Consider the following 22,881-nt stretch of genomic DNA (forward strand, 5'->3'; position numbering starts at 1 on the left):
CAGTATTAAAGAAACTTTCGCAATTTATAAGAGCAACTATACCACTTCACATATTGGAAGATGAAAATTTTATGCACTGCGACGTAAGTGGGTAGTTCCACACCCATGTAGAGATGTCTGTTTTTGTGTGTACTGCGTGAATTTTGAACTTTGTGTGGTAACTTTGAGGAACTTACTGGAGCATGTGACATATGACACCTTGGTTGGGCATGTGAAGCCATTAGTAGTCTGTAACATAAAGTGAGAGACTTGTTGGTTTCAAGAATGTGGTGACTGCCCTGGAAAGGGAGGACTGTCTTTACAGACACTTGGCCTGGAAAACGCAGCAGATAACTCTGCAGAAATTACATATGCGACATGGGAGGAAAATAAACTAATTAAGAAAACTGTTGCCTTTGACAGTTTCATTGATGAACTTGGTAAATGGTCAGTGAAAGCAGTAACACACCGGCATCTGAAGAAATTGCAACACATTGCAGAAGTGAAAGGGTGTGCACAGGCTGAAGAACTATGTTTAGTGCTTCATTGTGATTTTGCTGAGAACTGGTCTGTAATTTCCCACAATTAGTACAAGGGTATCATTGGAGTAATGACCAGGTTTCAATTTTTACAGGAGTGACGTATTTTCTAAACAAGACTACAAGTGTTGGAGTTATAAGTGGTGACACAGCACATGACTCAGCACATGCTTTGCGAGCAGTGCGCAAAATTCTTCAACTGCAAACAGGGGCAGAGAAGGTCATTATTTTTGATCATGCTCCTAGTCATTTTAAAAATCATTACCAGCTGTTTGAATTCAGTAGGCAAAAAAAAGAAGAAGAGTTATATAGATTGGCATTTTTGGAAAAAAAATTCCATAAATTTAAAAAAAATTCAAAAGGCTATAGTAAAAGAACTTTGACAGGTAGGTCCAAATGGAGGATTTCCTTGTAATCATAAAGCAATTATCTTTAAATTAAAAAAACTCTAACAAAACATCTACAACTGTTCTAGAGATAGTGTTTTGAAAATTTTTCCAAAAAATCGCATCTTCGAAATGGTATGTGCAGTGTCGGCTTTGGAGGGCTGTATCTCAGAGCAGAAATTTTTTTGGAGAAAACAAAAATAATACATATTCCTTGCTTAGTCCTTCATTTTAACATAAGCTAAATTCAATAACATCTGAGACTATGAAGGTAAGATTTTTTTCCTAGCCTGCCTGAATTGATATGGACTATGTCAGCAGTATTTTTCATTGTGCCTGCCTGCGACTCAACTCCTCTGTGAGATGAGTAGCAGTGTATCCTCTCCATATTGTTCTTATTACATCTTGGAATTTCCATTGTTAGACACGTAACTCTGTATGTTACTAAATATCACAGAGAAAGGACAGCCAGTGATTATTTAGTTTTTATAAAGCGCATGCCACACGTGTTGTGCCATTGAAAGGAATCCTTATATGGCATATAAAACTTTTTTTTTCTAATACTCCATCGTATTTGTGTTGGGAATTTACTCTGAAGTGCCAAAGAAACTAGTATAGGGACGCGTATTCAAATACAGAGATATGTAAACAGGCAGAATATGACACTGCCGTCGGCAATGCCTATATAATACAGCAAGTGTCTGGTGCAGTTCTTAGATTTGTTACTGCTGCTACAATGGCAGGTTATCATGATTTAAGTGAGTTTGAATGTAGTGTTACAGTCAGTGCACGAGCGATGGGGCACAGCATCTCCGAGGTAGCGATGAAATGGATTTTCCCGTATGATCCTTTCACGAGTGTACCATGAATATTAGGAATCTGATAAAACATCAAATCTCAGACACCGCTGCAGCCGGAGAAAGATCCTTTAAGAATGGGACCAATGATGAGTGAAGAGAGTTGCTCAGCATGACAGAAGTGCAACCCTTCCACATATTGCTGCAGATTTCAGTGCTGAGCCATCAACAAGGGTCAGCGTGCGAACCATTCAATGAAACATCATCAGTAAGGGCTTTCGGAGCTGAAGGGCCACTCTTGTACTCTTGATGTCTGCACAATATAAAATTTTACGCCTCGCCTGGTCGTCTGAACACTGACATTGAACTGTTGATGACTGTAAACATGTTGCCCGGTCAGATGAGTCTCATTAAAAATTGTATCGAGAGGATGGATGTGTAGGGATATGGAAACACCTCATGAATCCATGGACCCTGCATCTCAACAGAAGACTGTTCAAGCTGGTGGAGACACTGTAAGGTGTGGGGTGTGTGCAGTTGAAGTGATACGTGACCTCTGATACGTCTAGATACAAATCTGACAGGCGACACGTATGTAAGCATCCTGTCCATGTCCATTGTGCATTCCAACAGAGTTGAACAATTTCAGCAGGACAATGTGATACCCCATACATCCAAAATTGTTGCAGAGTGACTCGAAGAACACTCTTTTGAGTTTAAACACTTCCGGTGGCCACCAAACTCCCCAGACATGAACATTATTCTGGGATGCCTTGCAATGTGCTATTCAGAAGAGATCTCCATCCCCTCGCACTCATACGGATTTATGAACAGCCCTGCAGGATTCATGGTGTCAGTTCCCTCCAGCACTACTTCAGACATTAGTTGAGTCCATTCAATGTCATGTTGCGGCACATTTGCATGCTTGCGGGGACCCTACACTGTATTAGGCAGGTGTACCAGTACCTTGGCTCATCAGTGTATGAAAGCAACTGCCTAGAGGCTCCAGATTCTCCTTTACTGTTCTTTCACATCTTAATCAGTTTTCTTCAGCAACAACATCTGCAGTCTTAATATGCTCTTTTGATTCCTGAACGCCTCAGACCTATCGTCCATTGAGGTTGATTTTTGCCTCTTTTTATGTGGACCACTTTGATTATCTTTTTTGAGACTGATCTGGAGAATACGTATTGGCTATGATTGTTACAGTCTGCAGTGTTGATATTGTGCAATGATTTTTAGGCTTTATTGGCATCTTGTGAATGCTGTATTTGAACAATGGGCTGTGGCCCACAAGTACGATAATGCTTCATAGATACACTCAATCTGTAAAGAATTGGATGTACTGATAGCAGCCTCACAGTTTGAAAACAACAACATTCATAAATATAAGGCTAGAAGGAGAAATGGCATATGCTCTTTTTCACTCAAGGAGAGGAGTGAAGTATCCAGTAATAAGAATCATTTATCATCAACCCAGTGATGTGTGGAACACAGTCACTGCACCAACCACAAGTCTCATACTCCACATCATACAAGGTCATTCCTTGCAAGAAAAGCCGAAGGCCAACCAATCACAAACTGCTCACTAGTTGATATCAGCTGTAACACTGTTGCTGTGTTTCCCTTTTGTGGACTGCAGAACTTAAGGGACACAGAACAGCAATTTTTAGTAATATAGGAAAACACATATAAAGTGTAAGGAATGTAGTGGTTACTTTCAGTTGGAGTCTCTCTTATTAGTAGCTTATTTATTTTTATGTATTCAATTGAACCTCTGTGTCAGTGAAATAAGCTCATAAAACAAATTGTAGCAACCTAGAATTAATTAAAAGGCCGAGAAAAATAAAATAATTTTGTTTTAACCTTAAAATAACAGTGAAAGCAAATCAATACGCACTGTGGTGGCAAAAATCATGGCATACCTCCTAATATTGTGTCGGACCTCCACTTGCTTGGTGTAGTGCAGCAACTCGTAAACTCAAAGTGGATGGACACAACAATTTGTTGTAAGTCCCCTGCAGAAATATTGAGCCATGCTGCCTCTACAGCCATCAGTAATTGCGAAAGTGTTGCTGGTGCATGATTTTGTGCACAAACTAGCCTTTCAGTTATGTCCCATAAATGTTCATTGGGATTCATATCGGGTGATCTGGGTGGCCAAATCATTCACTCAAATTGTCAAACCAATAGTGAACAATTGTGGCCCGGAGACATCGCGCATTGTCATTCATAAAAATTCCATCGTTGTTAGTGAACAGGAAGCCCATGAATGATTGCAAATGGTCTTCAAGTAGCCAAACACAACTATTTCCAGTAAATGATCGGTTCAGTTGGAACAGAGGAGCCAGTCCATTCCATGTAAACACTGCCCATACTATTCTGGAGCCACCACCAGCTAACACAGTGCCTTGTTGACAACTTGGGTCCTTGCCTTCATATGGTCTGAGCCACACTTAAACCCTACCATCAGCTTGTTCCAGTTGAAATCAGGACTTGTCTGACCAGGCCACAGTTTTGCAGTTGTCTAGGGTCAAACCAATATGGTCACAATTCCAAGAGAGACGTTGCTGGCGATGTTATGCTGTTAGCAAAGGCACTCATGTCAGTTGTCTGCTGCCATAGCCCATTAATACCATATTTCACCACAGTGTCCTAACAGATATGTTCGTCGTATGTCTCACATTGATTTCTGTGGTTATTTCACACGGTTGCTTGTCTATTACCAGTAACAACTCTACGGAAATGCTACTGCTATAGATTGTTAAGTGAAGGCCGTCAGTCACTGCGTGGTCTGTGGTGAGAGGTAGTGCCTCAAATTTGTATTCTCAGCACACTTTGATCTCGGAATGTTAAATTCCCTAATGATTTCCGAAATAGAATGTTCCATGTGTCTAGCTCCATCCACAAGTCTGCATTCAGAGTCTGTTAATTCCTGTTGTGTGGCCATAATCGCATCAGAAACCTTTTCACTGAGTATAAATGACAGCTCCAACAATGCACTGCCCTTTTATACCATGTTTACACAATACAGTTGCCATCTGTATATGCGCATATTGCTATTACATGACTTTTGTCACCTCGATGTATATACTGTGAAAGAATTTACTTAACTTTACAAATCAGTTTTATTGTATCATATCATTGCAATTAATACTGTAACAAAAACCACAGAAATCATTTTTGGTGTGTATGAAGAGATCTTGCAGCCGGAAGCAGTGTGTGTGTGTGTGTGTGTGTGTGTGTGTGTGTGTGTGAGAGAGAGAGAGAGAGATAGAGAGAGAGAGAAGAGGAGAGAGAGAGAGAGAGAGAGAGAGAGAGAGAGAGACAGTAAGCAAGCCACATATATTACTAGTTCCAATTTTTTTCCCCCTTACAGTGGCTGTCAGAGAGAAAAAGGAGAGCACTTCAGAAGAAGCATGTTGGTAAGTCTACTAATGTCCTTTTATAAGAATATAGTTTTTGCTCTAAGTTATGTCACATCTCCTGAAATTCCATCCAACATTCGACAAACCAGAACCTAAACAAAACCAAAATGTTGTCAATTTATGCACCAAAAACGTCAGTGCTACAGAAATTTCGACCCTATCCAGAGACCTCACTTTCAGTCCCACACTCCAACTTGGCCTCACCATCCTCCTTCGGGTTCCTTCCCAAGAACAAAAGCTTCTCGGCGTGACACAGAACAGCCATCTTCAACCTCAAGGCAGACCATGATTTAAAAATTCTTCCTGCAAGCAAAAGCTCTACCACTGTATGATGAATCACTGCACTTATCTTACAGGAGGCATCTGCCAACTGTCTGACCACTCCACCTACAAGCCCTGCCATAGTGATCCATCCCCAAAATGCAGCATAAGTGCTAATCCCCACTCAAACCCTTAGGCCCATACCTGAATCTTTCTCCTGATTCCATCTCCCTCTTCATCCCAGTGACCCTCCCACCACCATCCCTCCCCCCTACACACACACACACACACACACACACACACACACACACACACCAAAACCTTCTTCATGCTTCCCAAAATCCACAAACCCAACAATCCTGGGCACCCAGTTATAGCTATTTACTATGTTCCAACTGGAAGAAATACGAACCAATCCTCAGTATGGCGATGGCCAACCACGTGTCACCCTTCTAAGACAATCTGTTTATTGGCCATCTGGAGGAAACCTTCCTAGTCTTCCAGAAACCCAAACTATGTCTTTGATGGGTCCATCCATATTTCTGTCCTTATCAAGCCCACTAACCGTCAACAGTACCTGCATTTTGACAGCTGTCATTCCTTCCTCATCAAAAAATTACCTCCATATACTCAGACAACCTGTGGATGGCGCATCCACAGTGACAAATTTCCCGTGCCCAGTATGCAGAAGGTCTCACTAAGACCTTGGTGGACGGGCACAATCTCCCAAACATAGTCCACAGGCGGATTTTTTGCACAACATTCTCATGTGCCCTAAACCTTCCCACCACCCCCAAAAACCAGCTACAAAGGAGCAATCCCTTGTCACTCAGCATCATCCCAGCCTCACAATTTAATTTTGCACCTTATCAGGGCTTTGAGCCTTCAGTTAGCCATGATCGTGCCCTGAAATGTGAACCATCCTACCTACAATCTTTTCCCATCCTTCCTAAATTGACATTCTGCCACCCACCCAGTCTATGTGATATCTTGGTCCATTCCTACTCCGTGCCTACTCCCCACTCCTTGTCACCTGGGTGCAAGATGAGACATGTCTGATTCACCCACCCAGCACATCCTACTCCAATCCCATTACAGGGTTATCATATCCATTCGGTGGTAGAGCCACCAGTGAAAGCAGCCATGTCATATATAACCTTTGCTGCCATGTCTGCACAACATTTATATGGGCAAGAACACCAGCTGCCCACCTGAATGAATAGCCACCACCAAGCTTTGGCCAAGAGCAGAATTGACTACACAGTGATGGAACACACTGCTGAACGCAACATCCTTAATTTCAATGACTGCTTCATAACCCGTGCCATCTGGATTCCCTCCGCCTGCTACAGCTTTTCTGAACAACACAGTCTTCATTCTGGGAATCCTAAAGAACTGCAGTCATGGCATTATGTATTCAGCCAACACGATAGTTGTACAGTTGTGACACAGTGCCTCTACTAATAGTCTAAATAATTTATGAATAAAGGTAACAACTTACTGAGTAGTATGGTCAGAGAGTTGTTGGCAGGCACATAGACAAGACTGAAAACATTGCTAGCTTTTGGACAATAACTTTTTATGGGCTGAAGTGATAACCCCCTGCCCTCACACACACACACACACACACACACACACACACACACACACACACACACCTGTTTGGCTACAAGTGTAACAGTTCCAGCTGTGTTGGGAGAGCAGTCCTGCAGCTTGACTGGGGTGCGGGGTTGTGTCGAGTAAAGTGAGTGAGAGAAGAAAAGGAGATGGGGAGTGGGAAAGAGGATTGGAAAACAGTGGCAGTTAGTTATGAGAGATGCAGGAGGTGTACAGAATAGGAATGCAAGAGGATGGTACAGCATGTGCACAGGATAAGAATGCCACAAGGGCAACAGCACCAGTGAATTTGTGCAATGCAGGATGACATGACAAAGCAGATGAAGGAGGTACTACAGGGAAGAGAAGGTGAGTGCAGGATGGGTGTAGTTAGGATCTAGGTCCTGGGTGGATTTGAGTGTAGGAAGGAGGCTCGCGGAGATTGTGGAAAGAGGAATGTGTTGTAAATACAACTGCTTTCTATATAATTTAGATAAGCTGATTTTGGGCAAGAATGCAGATGGCACAGGTAATGAAGCAGCCATTGAAAACGACCTTGTTGTCCCATCTACTTGTTTCACCACTAGGTGGTCAGCTCCATTCATGGTCACAATATGACAGCTGCCATTGATTCATGTTGATGGTCATACCCACATAAAATGCAGTACAGAAATTACAGCAAAGCTGGGGAAAAGTCCAGAATAGGGCCAGTGGTGTACTTACGTGTTTCATGCAGGAACGTTGTCAGCACTTGCGTGATGTGTGATGGAAACAAAAGACAATGTGTCAGCTGTTTATGTTACGCAGCCAGTGAGAGAGCAGCAGGCAGACGACATGTTTCGAAGTAATACATTCAGAAGAAAGGTTGAAACATTGCGGTAAATGAATATTATAAATTTAATTGCTTCTTCTTTGAGTCACAGCTATTTAAACTGTGCTAGTATAACATGCCAAGGACAGCATCACAACCCATGACATAAAGGAAAGAGCAGTGAAACATTTCTCTCCTCTGTGTTGCTACACAGTCGATCTGTGTGAGCGGACACAGTCGATCTATGCGAGCACACTGAGTAAGTGGATCATTGTAGTCTAGTTAAATTGTGGGAGGGGTACAGGCAACACTGTTATGAGTAAATATTGATCCACTAATGTTCACCATGATTTAGCTGAAGAATATTGATCAACTTCCTCAGTGTGCACACGCAGATTGATTGCGTAGTCAGTTCACCGCCAAATTTGATACATTTTCGTATCTCTGCAATTAATGCAAGAGACAAGCACCAATGGATGATAGCATTTGCTGTTATAATCACAAAATGTTACTCCCAAAACTCACTAATACACTGAAAAACAGCAAATAAAACAATGGATTAAATTTCAGCGATAGAAATACATGACCTCTCTTCTTGGCTTTCATTGCTTATGTCAAAAAAATCATCCCACAGGCTACACGAAACTGACATGTTGCCAACCTACGAGCAGTAGATAAGAACTGCCGCGATTGCTCCTGACCCTTATCTAGGCTTTAGTCTAAAGCTGGTATATGACGTGACTGCTGTCACTGGTGATCCAGCAAGTGATGGGATTAAATAAGCCTGTGACAGTACTGAAGTATCCTGCCTGCAGGTTCAGTAGTTAGAATAGGCTCAAAGTATTCCTGCCTGCCTGGAAATGTTTGCTCACTGTGTTTTTTAGAGTTTCCTGTGCATTGAAGTCATTTAGTAAATTTCGTGCCTTGGTTTTCAGCTGAAGTTTCTTATTGTTTCTAGTGAAATATTTCAGTAAAATTTTCATTCAGTGTTTTAACTTCGTTGAGTGTTCCAGTGGCCACTTGAATTTTTGGTTTTAGCTAATAATTTTGTGAAGTTTTCTTGGTACTGGTATTAGCTAAGGTGTGCTAGTATTAGTACAAGTAGATGCTTTCTTAATAGACAGAGAATTTCGAGACTGGTGTTGTTAGTTTTATAAATAGTTCTACTGGTGTAATTGAACTTAAGTAACATAGACGCATAGTTTTTTTTTTTCAGTAACTGTAAAATTGTACCATGAGTGAACAGTGTAGGCTCTGTTGTAGGTTTGTGAGTAGTGGGTTACGGTGTGGGATTTCTTCAAAATATTTTCATTGGGGGGGGGGGAGGGGGGGGGGGGGGAATGCAGTGGGCATTCTAGCAAGATCCTCTCTTCGGAATGCAGAATCTGTAGTAGAAATAAGTTGATAGAGTAGCAGGAGCGTAAGATCTGTGCCCTTCGGGTGCAGTTACTGCGTGCAAAGGAGGAACTAGATAGGTTGAGGAGGGTGAAGGGTGGTGGGGAATGGGAACTGGCAGTTGGCAAGAAGGCAGCTGGGATGAGGAGGTATTCAGACAGTTATACTTTGTGAATATGCAATAGATTTGACCAACTATCAGAGTTGAGTGGAGAGGAGCCTCTTGTAGCTGTAGATGTAGGGAACATGCAGCAGTCTTCAGCAGTTAGGAGGCCTAGGTCAGTTGCAAAGTCTAACAGAAAGAAGCAGCTTCTGCTACTAGGTAGTTCACATGGTAAAGGTGTGGGCCAGCAGTTGCTGAAAGTGTTGTGGAGTGAGTACCCGGCCACCACCATTGTGAAGCCTAGTGCAGGATTGGCTCAAGTGACTGACAGCACAGGAGAGTTATGTAGGAATTTTACGAAGGAGGATCAGATAGTGATAATGGGTGGAACAGGGAACAGTCTTGATAGGGACCGGGAATATTATGTAGGTGGTGATCTGGTAAAGATAGCTCCTCAAACTGGAGGCACTAATGTGCATTTTGTGCAACTGTTTCAGCATCATGATCAGCCTCATCTTAATGCAGCTGTTAGATGCGTTAACATGGGGCTGGAGGAGGTGCTGATGGCAGAGGACATGGGTCATATTTCAGTGGTGCCAGTTGGGTCTGTCAGTAGGTCGGGTTTCACCAGGCATGGCCTACACCTCAATAGGTATGGGAAGGGGAGACTGGCAAAGCTTATAGGTCACAGTGTAGTGGGTGGTGGTGGGATCACTCATGGAAAATTCCTGTAGTAGTTGGTGTTAGAGCTGCCCCTTTTTTAGATTGAAGTCAGCTGATAGGTAGACCTGCGTAAAGGAAGTCCCTCTAACTAAGGGCTTACCTTCAGAGGATGTCATGTTTCCAAGTAGAGAAGGAATTAACATATTTCACCAAAATGTAAGAGGTATTATAGATTACATTAGTGAACTGCTTATAGATATTGACTCTGAAATTTTTGGCATATCGAAGCACCACTTAAATAATTTGACTAGTCAGAGGCTTCCTTTGCCAAGATACAGATTACCTGGCTTTTTTTTTTGGATAGCTCCTTGCGGGGTGGGGAGTGGATATGTACTTAAAAAACAGTATTCCATTTTGAGTCCATAGGTGTATCATGGTGGTGTACTGAACAGATATTTGAATGCAGGGGCAGTTGAATTTAGTGAAACTAAACTTCTAATTGTTGTTGTTTATAGGTCCCGTAGCTCTGACTTCAGAGCATTTCTACTCAAGCTAGAGAGGGTTCTTGATTCACTTTGTAGGAAGTACCAGAAATTATTTATATGTGGTGACTTCAATATAAATTTTGTATATGATGGTGCAAGAAAAAGGATGTTAGTAGATCTCCTAAATTCATATGATATGTTGCAGACTGTGTTTTTACCAACTAGATTGCAGGGGAATAGGAGCACAGCCATAGATTCATTACTAGATGGGCATTCTGTTAGTAAAAGGGTGAATGGGCTTTCAGACCATGATGCACAAATTTTAACACTAAAAGGCTTTTGTACTCAAAACAAAAATCATATATAATTACAAGCTATGTAAGAAACTTAAACCAACACCAATAGAGAGTTTTTTAAACCTTGTCAAGGAACACGAGTGGCAGGATGTTTATAGTGCTGATAACATAATAATGCTTTCCTTAACACATTTCTCATGTTCTTTGAGAGTTGCTTTCCATTAGAACGTTCTTAACGGGGTACTAGCAGTAATAGGCAGCCCGGGTGGCTGACTAGTGGCATAAGGATATCATGTAGAACTAAGCAGGAATTATATCAAAATGTTAGAAATAGTCACAATCAAGCTACAGTAGCCCAAAACAAACAGTGTTGTAAGGCACTTAAAAATGTCATTAGGAAGGCTAAGAGTAAGTGGTATGCAAATAAAATAGCTAATTCACAGGATAAAATTAAAACCATATGGTCAGTTGTGAAGGAAGTGTCTGGTCACCAGCAGAAGGTCAACGATATAAAGTCAGTTCATAGTAAAAATATTTCTGTAACTGATAAATCAGATATATGTACAGTATTTAACAATCATTTTCTGAACATTGCTGGTGAATTAAATAAAAATTTAGGTTCTACAGGGAATCATACAACTTTCTTAGCAAATGTCTTTCCGAGATTGACGTCTGAAATACTCCTCTGTGTTACAGACAAGAGGGAGATTGAGACAATAATCAAATCACTGAAGACTAAGGACGCTCATGGCTATGATGGAGTGTCTAGTAGAATATTAAAGTACTGTGCTGCACATGTTAGCCCTGTATTTAGCCATATTTGTAATTTTTCCTTTAGGAATGGTCAGTTTCCTGAGCGATTAAAGTACTCAGTAGTAAAGCCGCTTTATAAAAAGGGAGAAAGGGATAATGTAGATAATTTTAGACCTATTTCTATGCCATCAGTGTTTGCAAAAGTTATCGAAAAGGCTGTGTATGTAAGGTTAATTGATCATTTTATATCACACGATTTGCTATCAAATGTACAGTTCGGGTTTAGAAGTCGTTTAACAACTGATAATGCTATAGTCACTTTTCTCTATGGGATACTGGATGGGTTAAACAAAAGGTTTCAAACGCTAGGCATATTTTTTGATTTAACTAAGGCCTTTTATTGTGTTGATCACAAAATATTGTTCTAGAAGTTGGACCATTACGGAATATGGGGAGTAGCTCACAATTGGTTCACCTCTTACTTTAGCAACAGACAGCAAAAGGTCATTATTCACAATGTTGAGAATGGCTGTGATGTGGGGTCAGAGTGGGGTACTGTCAAGTGGGGGGTGCCCCAGGCATCAGTGTTGGGACCACTACTGTTCCTTATTTATATAAATGATATGCCCTCTAGTATTACAGGTAACTCTAAAATATTTCTGTTTGCGGATGACACTAGCTTGGTAGTAAAGGATGTTGTGTGCAACATTGGCCTGGTTTCAAATAGTGCAGTTCGTGACCTAAGTTCATGGCTTGTTGAAAATAAACTAACACTTAATCACAGTAAGACTCAGTTTTTCAAGTTTTTAACACACAATTCAACAAAACCTTAAGTTTTTATTTCACTGAATGGGCATATGATTAGTGAAACTGAACAGTTCAAATTTCTAGGTGTTCAGATAGATAGTAAACTGTCCTGGAAAGCCCATGTTCAAGTGAGTGGTCATTCGTCACAAAAATTAGCCTACTTTGCTTATTTCCGTTTGCTTATGTCGTATGGTATTATATTTGGGGTATCTCTTCCCATTCTAAAAGGATATTTTTGGCTCAGAAAGGGGCAGTTCAGGCAATAAGTGGTGTAAATTCATGAACCTCTTATCAACCCCTGTTCAAGATTCGGGGTATTTTGACATTGGCCTCTCAATATACATATTCTTTACTGTCATTTCTTGTTAACAATAACTCGGCAGAAATCAAACCTGCATTTGAATCGGACTTCCTTAAGTCTTGTACAGAAAGGTGTGCAGTATACTGCTGCATCCATTATCAGTAAGCTACTGCTAGATTTCAAAAATCTTATAAGTAATCCAAGTGCTTTCAAATCAAAACTGAGGAGTTTCCTCATGGGTCACTCCTCCTATTCTGTTGAGGAGTTCCTTGAAAAATTAAGCTGATTCTTGTTGTACTGTTGATTGCGTTTACTTAAACTTATGGATTGACTTTATTTGGGTTCATAAACATTTTATTTTTATCTGTTATTACTTTTATGTTGTAATTTCATATGCTGACATGTTCTATGACCTTGGATATTTGCTCCTCAATTGCTCCTATGGAACTTGATGTGTAAATAAATAAATAAATAAATAAGAGGTGACTAAAAGGAGTCTCCCACTTTTCAACCCAATAATTTCTTATCTCCTTTTAGGGTTTCACTTCCCACTTTCAAAATTCTATAGAAGTGCGGGTCATTTGGGGAAGGATGCCTTACGTGGTGCACCAGTTATCCATAGTGTGATTTGATTAGATCTCCTGTACCTCTTGTTGTCATGGCTCTGCAAGTCCACCCGCAATTCAGTTATTTGGGCAAGAATACCTTCTAGGTACGTCATCTTCTTCCGTTGTCCATTGTCGTCTTTTGCCCCCATGAGGATGTTAGTTTTCTCCATGTCCAATATCCAGCACGGTAGTCAGTCCATTGTGGCGGGGCCATGATGTACCTATTTGGTGGTAGCCCCCTGACAACACAGGGATCACACTGCTGATGCCTGAGCTGAAAACTACCCACATAAGCCAAGGAATAGAAGCCCGTCTTCTTGGGGTGTCTTGACTCTCGCCAATGGCCATTGTGCCAGGTGGCCTTTGCTGTGGCTGGGTGGCACTTGTGGGGAGAGCCCCTAAACAGAGTGGGTGGCATCAGGGCAGATGACCGCAATGAAGCAGAGCAAGTCATCTCTGCTGGTGACCGTATGGAGCCAGCAGCCTCTAAGAAGGGAAAGGTAGATTACAGTGCTGATAGGTGTGACCCTAAATTGTTCCTCTCTATAGCTACACCATGGGACGAACATAAGACTAAGGAAAAGAGAGAGCCTTATTCGCCAAGGTATTTAGTCTGCAGCAGAACAGATGGGGACTCCTTTCTAGCTATGAAGCCTCTATTTTTTGTTGAACATCTGGAGGATAAGTTTGGGGAAGTGATAGCATTGTCCAAAATGAGAAATGGGTCAGTCTTGATTCAGGCAGCATCCCTAGCCTAGTCCTGGACGTAGATCACCTGTGACAAGCTGGGCCATATTCCCATTTCTCTCACCTCCATAAGAGCCTCAACATGGTCCAGGGGATTATTATCCATCGTGACCTTCTCCTGCAGTCTGACGATGAGCTGCGCACCAGTTTAGAATCATGTGGTGTTCACCTCACTTGGCGCACCTATCGGGGTCCACAAGATAATAGGGGTTGCCACCGGTGCCTTCATCTTGACCTTTGAGGGTGATACATTACCTGAAAAGGTTAAGGTGATGGTATACCAGTGTGATATAAAACCATCCTCCCCTCCCCGTGCAGTGCTTTAAGTGCTGGAAATTCAGTCACATGTCTTCCCGGCACAATTCCCGTGCCACATGTAGAGACTGGACGTCCACTGCATCCAAGTTCTCCATGTGTGCCTCCTCCCATGTCTATCAACTGTGGCGAGCACCAGTCCCCTGCTCACCGGACCACACGGTTCTCCAAAAGGAGCAGAAAATTATGGAGTACAAGACCCTGGACTGGCTGACCTGAGGCTAAACGGAAATATGAAAGGGTGCACTCCATTCACTTGACTTCTTCATATGCTGTAGCTGCATTGACGTCACCCTCACTTGTGATGGTATGTCCCACATCTCTGTGTCATACAGCGGGCCTTCAGGGCCCCCCGAATGCATCTACCATCTTGGTGGTTGGGCCCTCTTCTTCCATTGCTCCCAAAGCACCTACTGCAGGAGCAATACCCTACCCCCACCCCCACTCCCAAAACAGGGGACATTGGTCCCCTTGTCCCAACTGGAGACGCAACAACCTCCTCGGGCTCCTCTTGTATGGAAAGGGTCCCTTGGGACTCTCCCTTCCACCAATGCAGAAGTGGACATGCTCCATGGCTGAAGGAGCCACAAGTTGCTGCACAAAGGACCGTCTTCCTCCATGCCTTAAAGCTACTTCGGAAAAGTTGTCCCAGCCACTGCCTAAAGAGAAGTGAGAGAGCAAGCAGATGAAGAAGAAGTTTGCTAAGAAACAGGACACTCCGCACCACTCCCTTTCAGATCTGCATCTGAGAACGAGGTGGAAATTTTAGCATCCCCCAACGACTTGGCTCACGACAACCCCTCAGCTGTGTTGAAAATGAATACAAATACTCTACAGGTGGCAGGAGGTGACCCTCAGGTATAATCTTCCTTTTTGGTCCCTTCATGCCTTCCCAGAAGATAGCAAGCATCATCTTCCAGGGGAATTGCGGTGATTTTATCTCCCATCTGGCTGAGTTACGATAGCTTTTAAGCCATACACTTGCTTTTTGTGTTGCCCTTCAGGAAACCTGTTTTCCCACAATGCAGACCCCTGCCCTTTGTGGCTAATGGGGGTATTACAAAAATTGTCCTGGTTGTGACAGACTGTTGGGTGGAGTTTGCGTCTATGTTCTTACTTTGGTCTGTAGTGAACCTGTGCCCCTTCAAACACGTTTAGAAGCCGTGGCTGTCAGGGTGAGGACACCGCAGGAAATGACCATCTGTAACAGCTACCTTCCTCCAGATGTTGACGTGCCGCACTCATTTCCCAACTCCCCCCACCTTTTCTACTTCTATGCAATTTTAACACCCGTAACCTTTCTTGGGGTAGAACCAAGATAACTGGCCCTGGTAAAGACATCGAGGCTGCACTAACACAATTCGACCTTTGCTTCCTCAATACAGGTGCCCCCACTCATTCCAGTGAGGCATGTAGAAGATACTCAGCCATTGATCTCTCGGTTTGCAATCCTGGCTTCCGCCTGCCTATCCACTGGAAAGCTCAGGACGACTTGTGTGGTAGTGACCTCCTTCCACTCTTCCTGTACCTACCCCAGCGCCATTCATCTGTTTGCTTTCCCTTGGGTTGCCACTGGTGGAATTCGGTGCCTTGGTGGTCATTGTAAATCACTGCAGCGATTAGGGACTGGAGGCGGGCCCTCCAACATCATAAGTGCAATCCATCCCTGGAGCACCTCATTGCCTTAAAATGCCTGGGTCCATGAGCTCATGAAACGGTGCAAGCAGGAGTGTTGAGGATGATACATCTTCACCATTGGATCACAAACTTCTCCTTTCCATGTTTGGACCATGCTCAGATACCTCTACAGATATCAGACCCCTGAGGGCACACCTGGAGTTTCTACACATGGAGCTGTATTCGCCGATCCAGATGTAATCGCAGAGCGTCTTGCCGAGCGTTATGCTCGCATTTCTGTGTCTGTAAATAACCGCCTCACCTCTCGTCTCCTGAAACAGCGGGTGGAACGGCAACACCTATCTTTTGCTCCAAGCCACCCAGTGCCATATAATACGCGCTTCAGTGAGTGGAAATTTCTCAGTTCCCTTGCCGATTGCCCTGCCTCTAGCCCTAGACCAGACAGCATCCATTCCCAAATGCTTAAACATCTGTCAGTAGATTACCAGCTCCACTTCCTTGCTGTCTTCAAGTGCATCTGGTGCAATGGCAAATTCCCGTTGCAATGGCGGGAAGGTATAATCATTCCAGTGCTAAAGCCTTGTAAGAAGACACTAGATGGGGATAGCTATTGTCATATCAGCCTCACTAACATTCTGTGCAAGCTGCTTTAACGTATGGTAAGCTGACAGTTGTGTTGGCTCCTTGAGTCTTGGGGCATTCTAGCTCAATTCCAGGTCAGTTTTCGTCAAGGGCGCTCCACCACTGACAGCTAGGTCCTCCTGGAGTCTGCCATTCGATCGGCCTTTTCCTGGCAACGACACCTTATTGCCATCTTTTTTGATCTAATAAAGGCCTAAGATACCACTTGGCGACACCACATCCTCACTGCTCTGTGGGGTGTCCAGGGCCCGCTCCCAATTTTTGAACTTGTTGTCACTCCCCACTTTCAGAATTCGAGTCAGTGCTTTCCACAGATCACCCCGTATCCAAGAGAATGGGCACCCACAGGGCTCTTTTCTGAGTGTCCCACTCCTTTTTAATTGCTGGTTTCACAGTAGGGTGGGGTTCTCAGTATATCCCCTCCTATATGCTGACGATTTTTGTTTTTTACTTCTGCCCCTCTTCCATTGGTGTTGCTGAATATCGACTGCAGGGAGACATACGAAAGGCGGCAGTCATGGGCACTCACGGCTTTCAGTTTTTGGCCGCCAAGACTTGCTTCCTGCACTTCTGTCATTGTCGTACTGTCCACCCCGATCCTGAACTTTACATCAATGACCAACTACTTACTGTAGTAGAGACTTAATGCTTTTTCGGACTCGTCTTTGATGCCTGCTTAACGTGGCTTCCCCATCTTTGTCAGCTTAAGGAAAAGTGCTGGCGGCATCTTTATATTATTCAATGCTTGAGCCACACTGATTGGAGTGCTGATCACCCCACACTGCTGCAGCTGTACAAAGTCTTCATGCAGTCCCGTCTGGACTATGGGAGCCTGGTGTATGGTTCACCATCGCCCTCTATGTTGTGGCTGCTGGACCCTATCCACCACTGTGGAGTTCGACTTGCGAACAAACCTAGTGAACAGCTTCCTTGTGGAAGCTGGTGTTCCTCCAGTGCAGCTCATGTGGCAACTACTGCTTGCGAATTACATTGTCCACATAGTTTGACTCACCATCCAATTGTTGTTTCCTTTACCCTAACATGGCAATCCATCTCCGCAACAACGACCTAGAATGGGGATTCCAACTGCAGTCCGTGTCCGGTTGCTTCCTACTGAACTCGACACTTTTCCTGTGCCACCTTTCCTGCAGGCCCACTTAAACACACACAACTCCATGGTCTATGCCTCAGCCACAGCTTCGTCTGGAAAAGGCCCAAAAGGCTCAATTCCACCTGAGGCCCTCCACCAACCATTTGCCTCTATTCTCGGTGAGTTCTAGGGCTCAGAAGTAATCCACACCAGTGGATCAATGGTCAGTGGTCTTGTTGGCTTCATGTACGCTCACATTGGAGGAATTGAACAGCGCTTCTTACCGGATGGCTTGCAGTGTTTCCACTGCAGCATTGGTAGCCATTTATTGCACTCTTGACCATGTCCGTTCCTGTGCCAGTGAGTCCTTCTTCATCTTTAGTGACTCCTTAAGCAGCCTACAAGCTCTCGACAAGTGCTTCCTTCACCATCCTTTGGTATTTGACTATCCGGGAGTCTCTTTATGCCCTCAGAAATGGTGGACGTTCAGTGACCTTCATTTGGACTCCAGGGCATGTTGGGATCCTGGGCAGTGAACTTGCTGACAGAGCCTGGCCAAACAGGCTACTGGTAAACCAACTCTGGAGATTGGGCTGACAGAGACTCTGAGCGATCTTCCACCATGAATTTTTCACAATCTGGGATACTGAATGGTGCACCCTTAGTATGCCAAATAAACTATATGTTGTCAAGGAGACAACGAATGTGTGGCACTCATCCATGCAAGCCACTTGCAGGCACTCCGTTGTCCTTTGCTGGCTCCGGATCAGCTATACATGGTTAACACATGGTCATCTCATCCGTTGCGAGGACCCACCTCGGTGTTGCTGTGGCTCCCACATGATTGCCGTACACATCTTGTTGGACTGCCCAATTTTAGCTCCTCTGCAGCGGACTTTTAATCTTCCTGCCACACTGCCAACAGTATTGGGAGACAGTGCCTCAATGGCTGATGTTATTTAACATTTTATTTGTGAGGAGGGTTTTTATCACACAATGTAAGGGTGGGTGTCTGGCCTTCTCTCCCGAGCCTCCACCCTCCCTCCATTTTAACTCTTCCTCACTCTTTTTTTTGCCGGTCGTTCATCTTTTGCCTGTGTTCCTGTAGGTTTCTCTTTCAGACTTGAGATTTTAGTGTGCTGCGGGGTGGCTGGCTCATCCTTTTTCATTTTTGCGATCAGTCAGCCCAGGCCATCTGCTCCTTTTAGTGCCTCTTTTCCCCTGTCTGTTAACTTCTGTCGTTTTCTCTTTCAGTGTGTTTTGAAGTTAGTTTTACACTTTTTACTTTCCCCAATCTTTTGGGACTGTTTTTAACTTGAGATCTGTTTGAATGAGGAAAAATGGACTGATGCCCTCGTTGTTTGGTCCCTTTGCTCCCCAAACCAACCATGGTGTATTGGACAGGTGTGACAACTGGGTCTTCAGAGGCGTATGAATGACCCTGCAGCATGGGGTCAGGAGTGGGATGATATAAGAATGGATCAGGATAGTGCACATATGCACGGTGACAAGTAGTTGAAGCCGTGTCGAAGAATATGGTTCAGTTGTTCCAGTCCATAACGGTATTGGATGATGATGGGGTGCACCATTGCAGCTGGTTCTTGAGGTTGGTGGGAAGATTAATGGTGTGCAAGGGTATGGTGCAGGAAATCTACTTGCAGACTAGAATAGTGAATATTTTCTGCTGACTCCCTCCAGCATGTAATCATGATCCCATGACTGTTTACGTCATTCTCATAGGAACTGGTGATTTAATTGGCTACTTAGTAACTTACCAGATTTAATTTACATGGAAGAGCTGAAGATGATGATTGCATTTCTCCACTCTTAAAATTGATAACATTTGGCATTTTTAGCACAAGCACTCATCCATTCGCCACTGCCACTAACAGAATTTGAGACAAAGCAAGGCCCCCATCATCCCTAAAAAGTCCAGATCTGCTCCATCACTCCCATTGTTGAAATCAAGCATGAAAAGATAATAGTAAGGGACTGTTATAAATAGTTGCTTGTGATGAATGCTCAGGAACCTCTTGGGATATCTGTTATAGAACCGTTGCCTATGATCTGCTGATGGCCAGAGATGTTATTTTGAAGTATTTGTGAAAATTTCTACTAAGCAAAAATGTTTCTATATTTTTCTCTGTTTACTGAACACAGCTTGGGTGCTTCTGCATCAGACTTTGTACATATAGCATGTTGCACATATTAAAAAATAAAAAATAAATAAAAAAAATGAGATAAGAGGATGCATTGATTTTCATCATCTTCTTCCTACTTCCAACAATTAAAAAAATTGTACCTGTATTTTTATTAAGAATTTTCTAAAATCCAGATGATGCCATACTCTTAATCACTAGTGAATGCATGAAAATAGCTCAGCTTTAATGCCATTTGAAAGCTGTTGTGGATAGCTGAATTTAATTCATTATTGTGAAGAACTCTTATTTACTTAAAACACCCAGCATCTGTTGGGAAAAAGGCATAAACAGTTGAAAAGTTGGATAGTATGTATGATGTGCCACTGAACTGATCCATTTATTAGGTAATGAACTCTTAACAGTAGTAGATAATGATTATTACTCACCTTGTATGTCCATAATGAATTTTTGTCACAGATATTCGAAGGCGGATAGAACTTATCCAAGATTTTGAAATGCCTGGACTGAGTACATCTGTGAGACTTTCGAAAGATGGGAACTATATTTTAGCAACAGGGATCTACAAGCCCCGTGTTAGGTGCTTTGATGTGAACAATCTTTCAATGAAATTTGAGAGATGTTTTGATTCTGAAGTTGTAACATTTGAGATACTTTCAGAAGACTATAGTAAGGTAAGTGTGGTTTTCATAATTTGGTATTGTCTTTTCATGTGTCCCCCCCCCCCCATCATCCACTTCTCAAGAGTATCAGTAGTTCTTACTGCATTTGTTTTAGGTGGTGTTTCTACAATGTGATCGTTACATTGAGTTTCATGCAGCCCATGGCCGATATTACAGGCTGAGAATACCAAAATTTGGAAGGGATATGAAATATCATTACCCGTCATGTGATTTATATGTAGTTGGAGCAAGGTACTGTATGCATATATTTTTGATACTTTTTAAAGTCATTATTAGTTCTTCTGTAGGATGTGCTTACTAATGACTCTAGAACTTGACTATATTGTGCAGTAGATCATCCAAACTTAAATTGGTGTATTATAGCTTCTCATATCCACCATACCAACATGATAATTTGAGTGAATAATAGATTATCCCAGGGTGTGTCTCTTTTTGCCGTGAAAGAAAGACATTTATTTAACAACAATAGCACAGAAACAGTATAAAGTGAAGTTTTATATGTAGGTGCAACTTGAGCACTGTGTACTATCACTGTGAGGTGCATGGCAGAGGGTATGTCCCAATGTACCACTTAAGGCACTTAAGGGTTTCTTCCTGTTCCATTCGTGTATGGTTCACAGGAAGAATGATTTTCTGAATCCTCTGGGCGTGGAGTAATTATTTCAATATTATCCTTACAATCGCTATGTGAGCGATACATAGGGTATTGTATTATATTCCTAGAGTAATCATTTAAAGCTGATTCTTGAAACTTTGTTAATAGACTTTCTCGAGATAGTTTACAACTATCTACAAGAGTCTTCCAGTTCAGTTCATTCAGTATCTCCGTGACACTCTCCCATAGATTAAACAAAAATGTGACCATTCATGCTGCCATTCTCTGTATACGTTCGATTTCCGCAGTTAGTCCTGTCTGGTACACGTCCCACACACTTGACTGATATTCTAGAACCAGTTTGCACAAGTGATTTGTAAGCAATCTCCTTTGTAGACTGATTGAACTTCCCCATTATTCTACCAATAAACTGGAGTCTGCCACCTGCTTTACCCATGACTGAACTTACGTGATCATTCCATTTAATATCCCTGCGGGATGTTACACCCATGTATTAGTATGGGTTGGCCGAACAGTGACTCACTGATATTTTAGTCATAGGGTACAACAATTTTTGTTTTGTGAAATGGAAAATTTTATATTTATGAACATTTAGAGCAAGTTGCCAATCTCTGCGCCAAGTTGAAATCTTATCAAGATCTGATTGAATATTTACGCAGCTTTTTTCAGGTAGTACTTTAGTATAGACAACTGCATCATATGCAAACTTGTTTTACTATTATTATTGTCTGCAAGATCATTAATATACAACATGAACATCAAGACTCCCAACATGCTTCCTTGGGGCATACCCGAAGTTACTGTGTTTACTTACCCGATTATTGGATGAGGATTTTTGCCAAAATCGTTGTTCCGAAAGTACGGAGTCATATTCATAGATTAAACTGTTGCTGCTGAGGTCAAAGTTTTTACTTTGTTTAATAGATTAATAAAGGGGCCATCTTAAATTTACATATGAAGCTTTGGCTATTGAGTTTTTGCACAAATTTATTTTGAAGAGATCCTAAGGGTAGGGCTTAGCTAACAATGCTTTCTAGTGAACAGGCTCAAGATGTCCCGATACACTAAACTGCTCGATGCAGTATCGACGTTCTTCGAACAGTCGCATGACATTTGACTCAGCAGTAGTACAAGGAATATACGAGAATTTATGAGCTTATGCGAGAAATTATGAGCTAGCCACCACAGTGATCTAATGTTTGCAATAAAAGTTAATAAAAGTTCTCGTGCATATACAAACGCCCTACACATTCATTTATGCAGATTTTTAAGTGAAGGTAACATTCATCTTGTCTTTCAAAAAGCATTACTTGATTCTTAACCCAAATCAATTTCTTTTTGTTTATGAGAAACTTTAATGACATACCAGCTGGGTTAAAAATGAGAAATTCAGTCTCTGTTCATGTATTAAAATACTGGGGAAGAATGTCACCAGTGTCAGATGACACTAGATCACGAAACGAGCGAAGGTTCGAGAATTGGACTGAATCGTGACTGCGATCTTATATTTATATATTTGTTGCTGTTGTTACACATGACATACGCCCTAGAAGATATTGCTGTCCATGTTTCACTACTGCTCAAGCACTGCACTACCCCGAAGGCTTGGACTGGGAACTATGATAAGTGCATGGAGGGGAGTGGTGAGTGGGCAGCAAATTTCGTCGTGCTGCAAACCATGGGAATTTATACTCCTTTAATTTCTTATGAACATCTACCGTGTTTCAATTGCAGTTTGCCTGAATCCATCTGTACTTAGAATGTGACATTAAAATTGGACAAA

At 42.4% G+C, this 22,881-nt stretch overlaps 1 protein-coding gene across 1 annotated transcript in view; it reads left to right on the plus strand.

The window, feature by feature from the left end:
* Positions 1-22,881, plus strand: part of LOC124777071 (nucleolar protein 10) — a 101,838-nt gene that overhangs the window by 18,628 nt on the left and 60,329 nt on the right. The window contains exons 2-4 of the mRNA XM_047252344.1: positions 5,081-5,126; positions 20,259-20,473; positions 20,577-20,713. Coding sequence (XP_047108300.1) covers positions 5,081-5,126; positions 20,259-20,473; positions 20,577-20,713 — 398 coding nt within the window. The remainder of the gene's footprint in view (positions 1-5,080; positions 5,127-20,258; positions 20,474-20,576; positions 20,714-22,881) is intronic.

The sequence above is a fragment of the Schistocerca piceifrons genome, chromosome 2 (genome assembly GCF_021461385.2).
Source record: "Schistocerca piceifrons isolate TAMUIC-IGC-003096 chromosome 2, iqSchPice1.1, whole genome shotgun sequence".
Classification (NCBI taxonomy): domain Eukaryota; kingdom Metazoa; phylum Arthropoda; class Insecta; order Orthoptera; family Acrididae; genus Schistocerca; species Schistocerca piceifrons.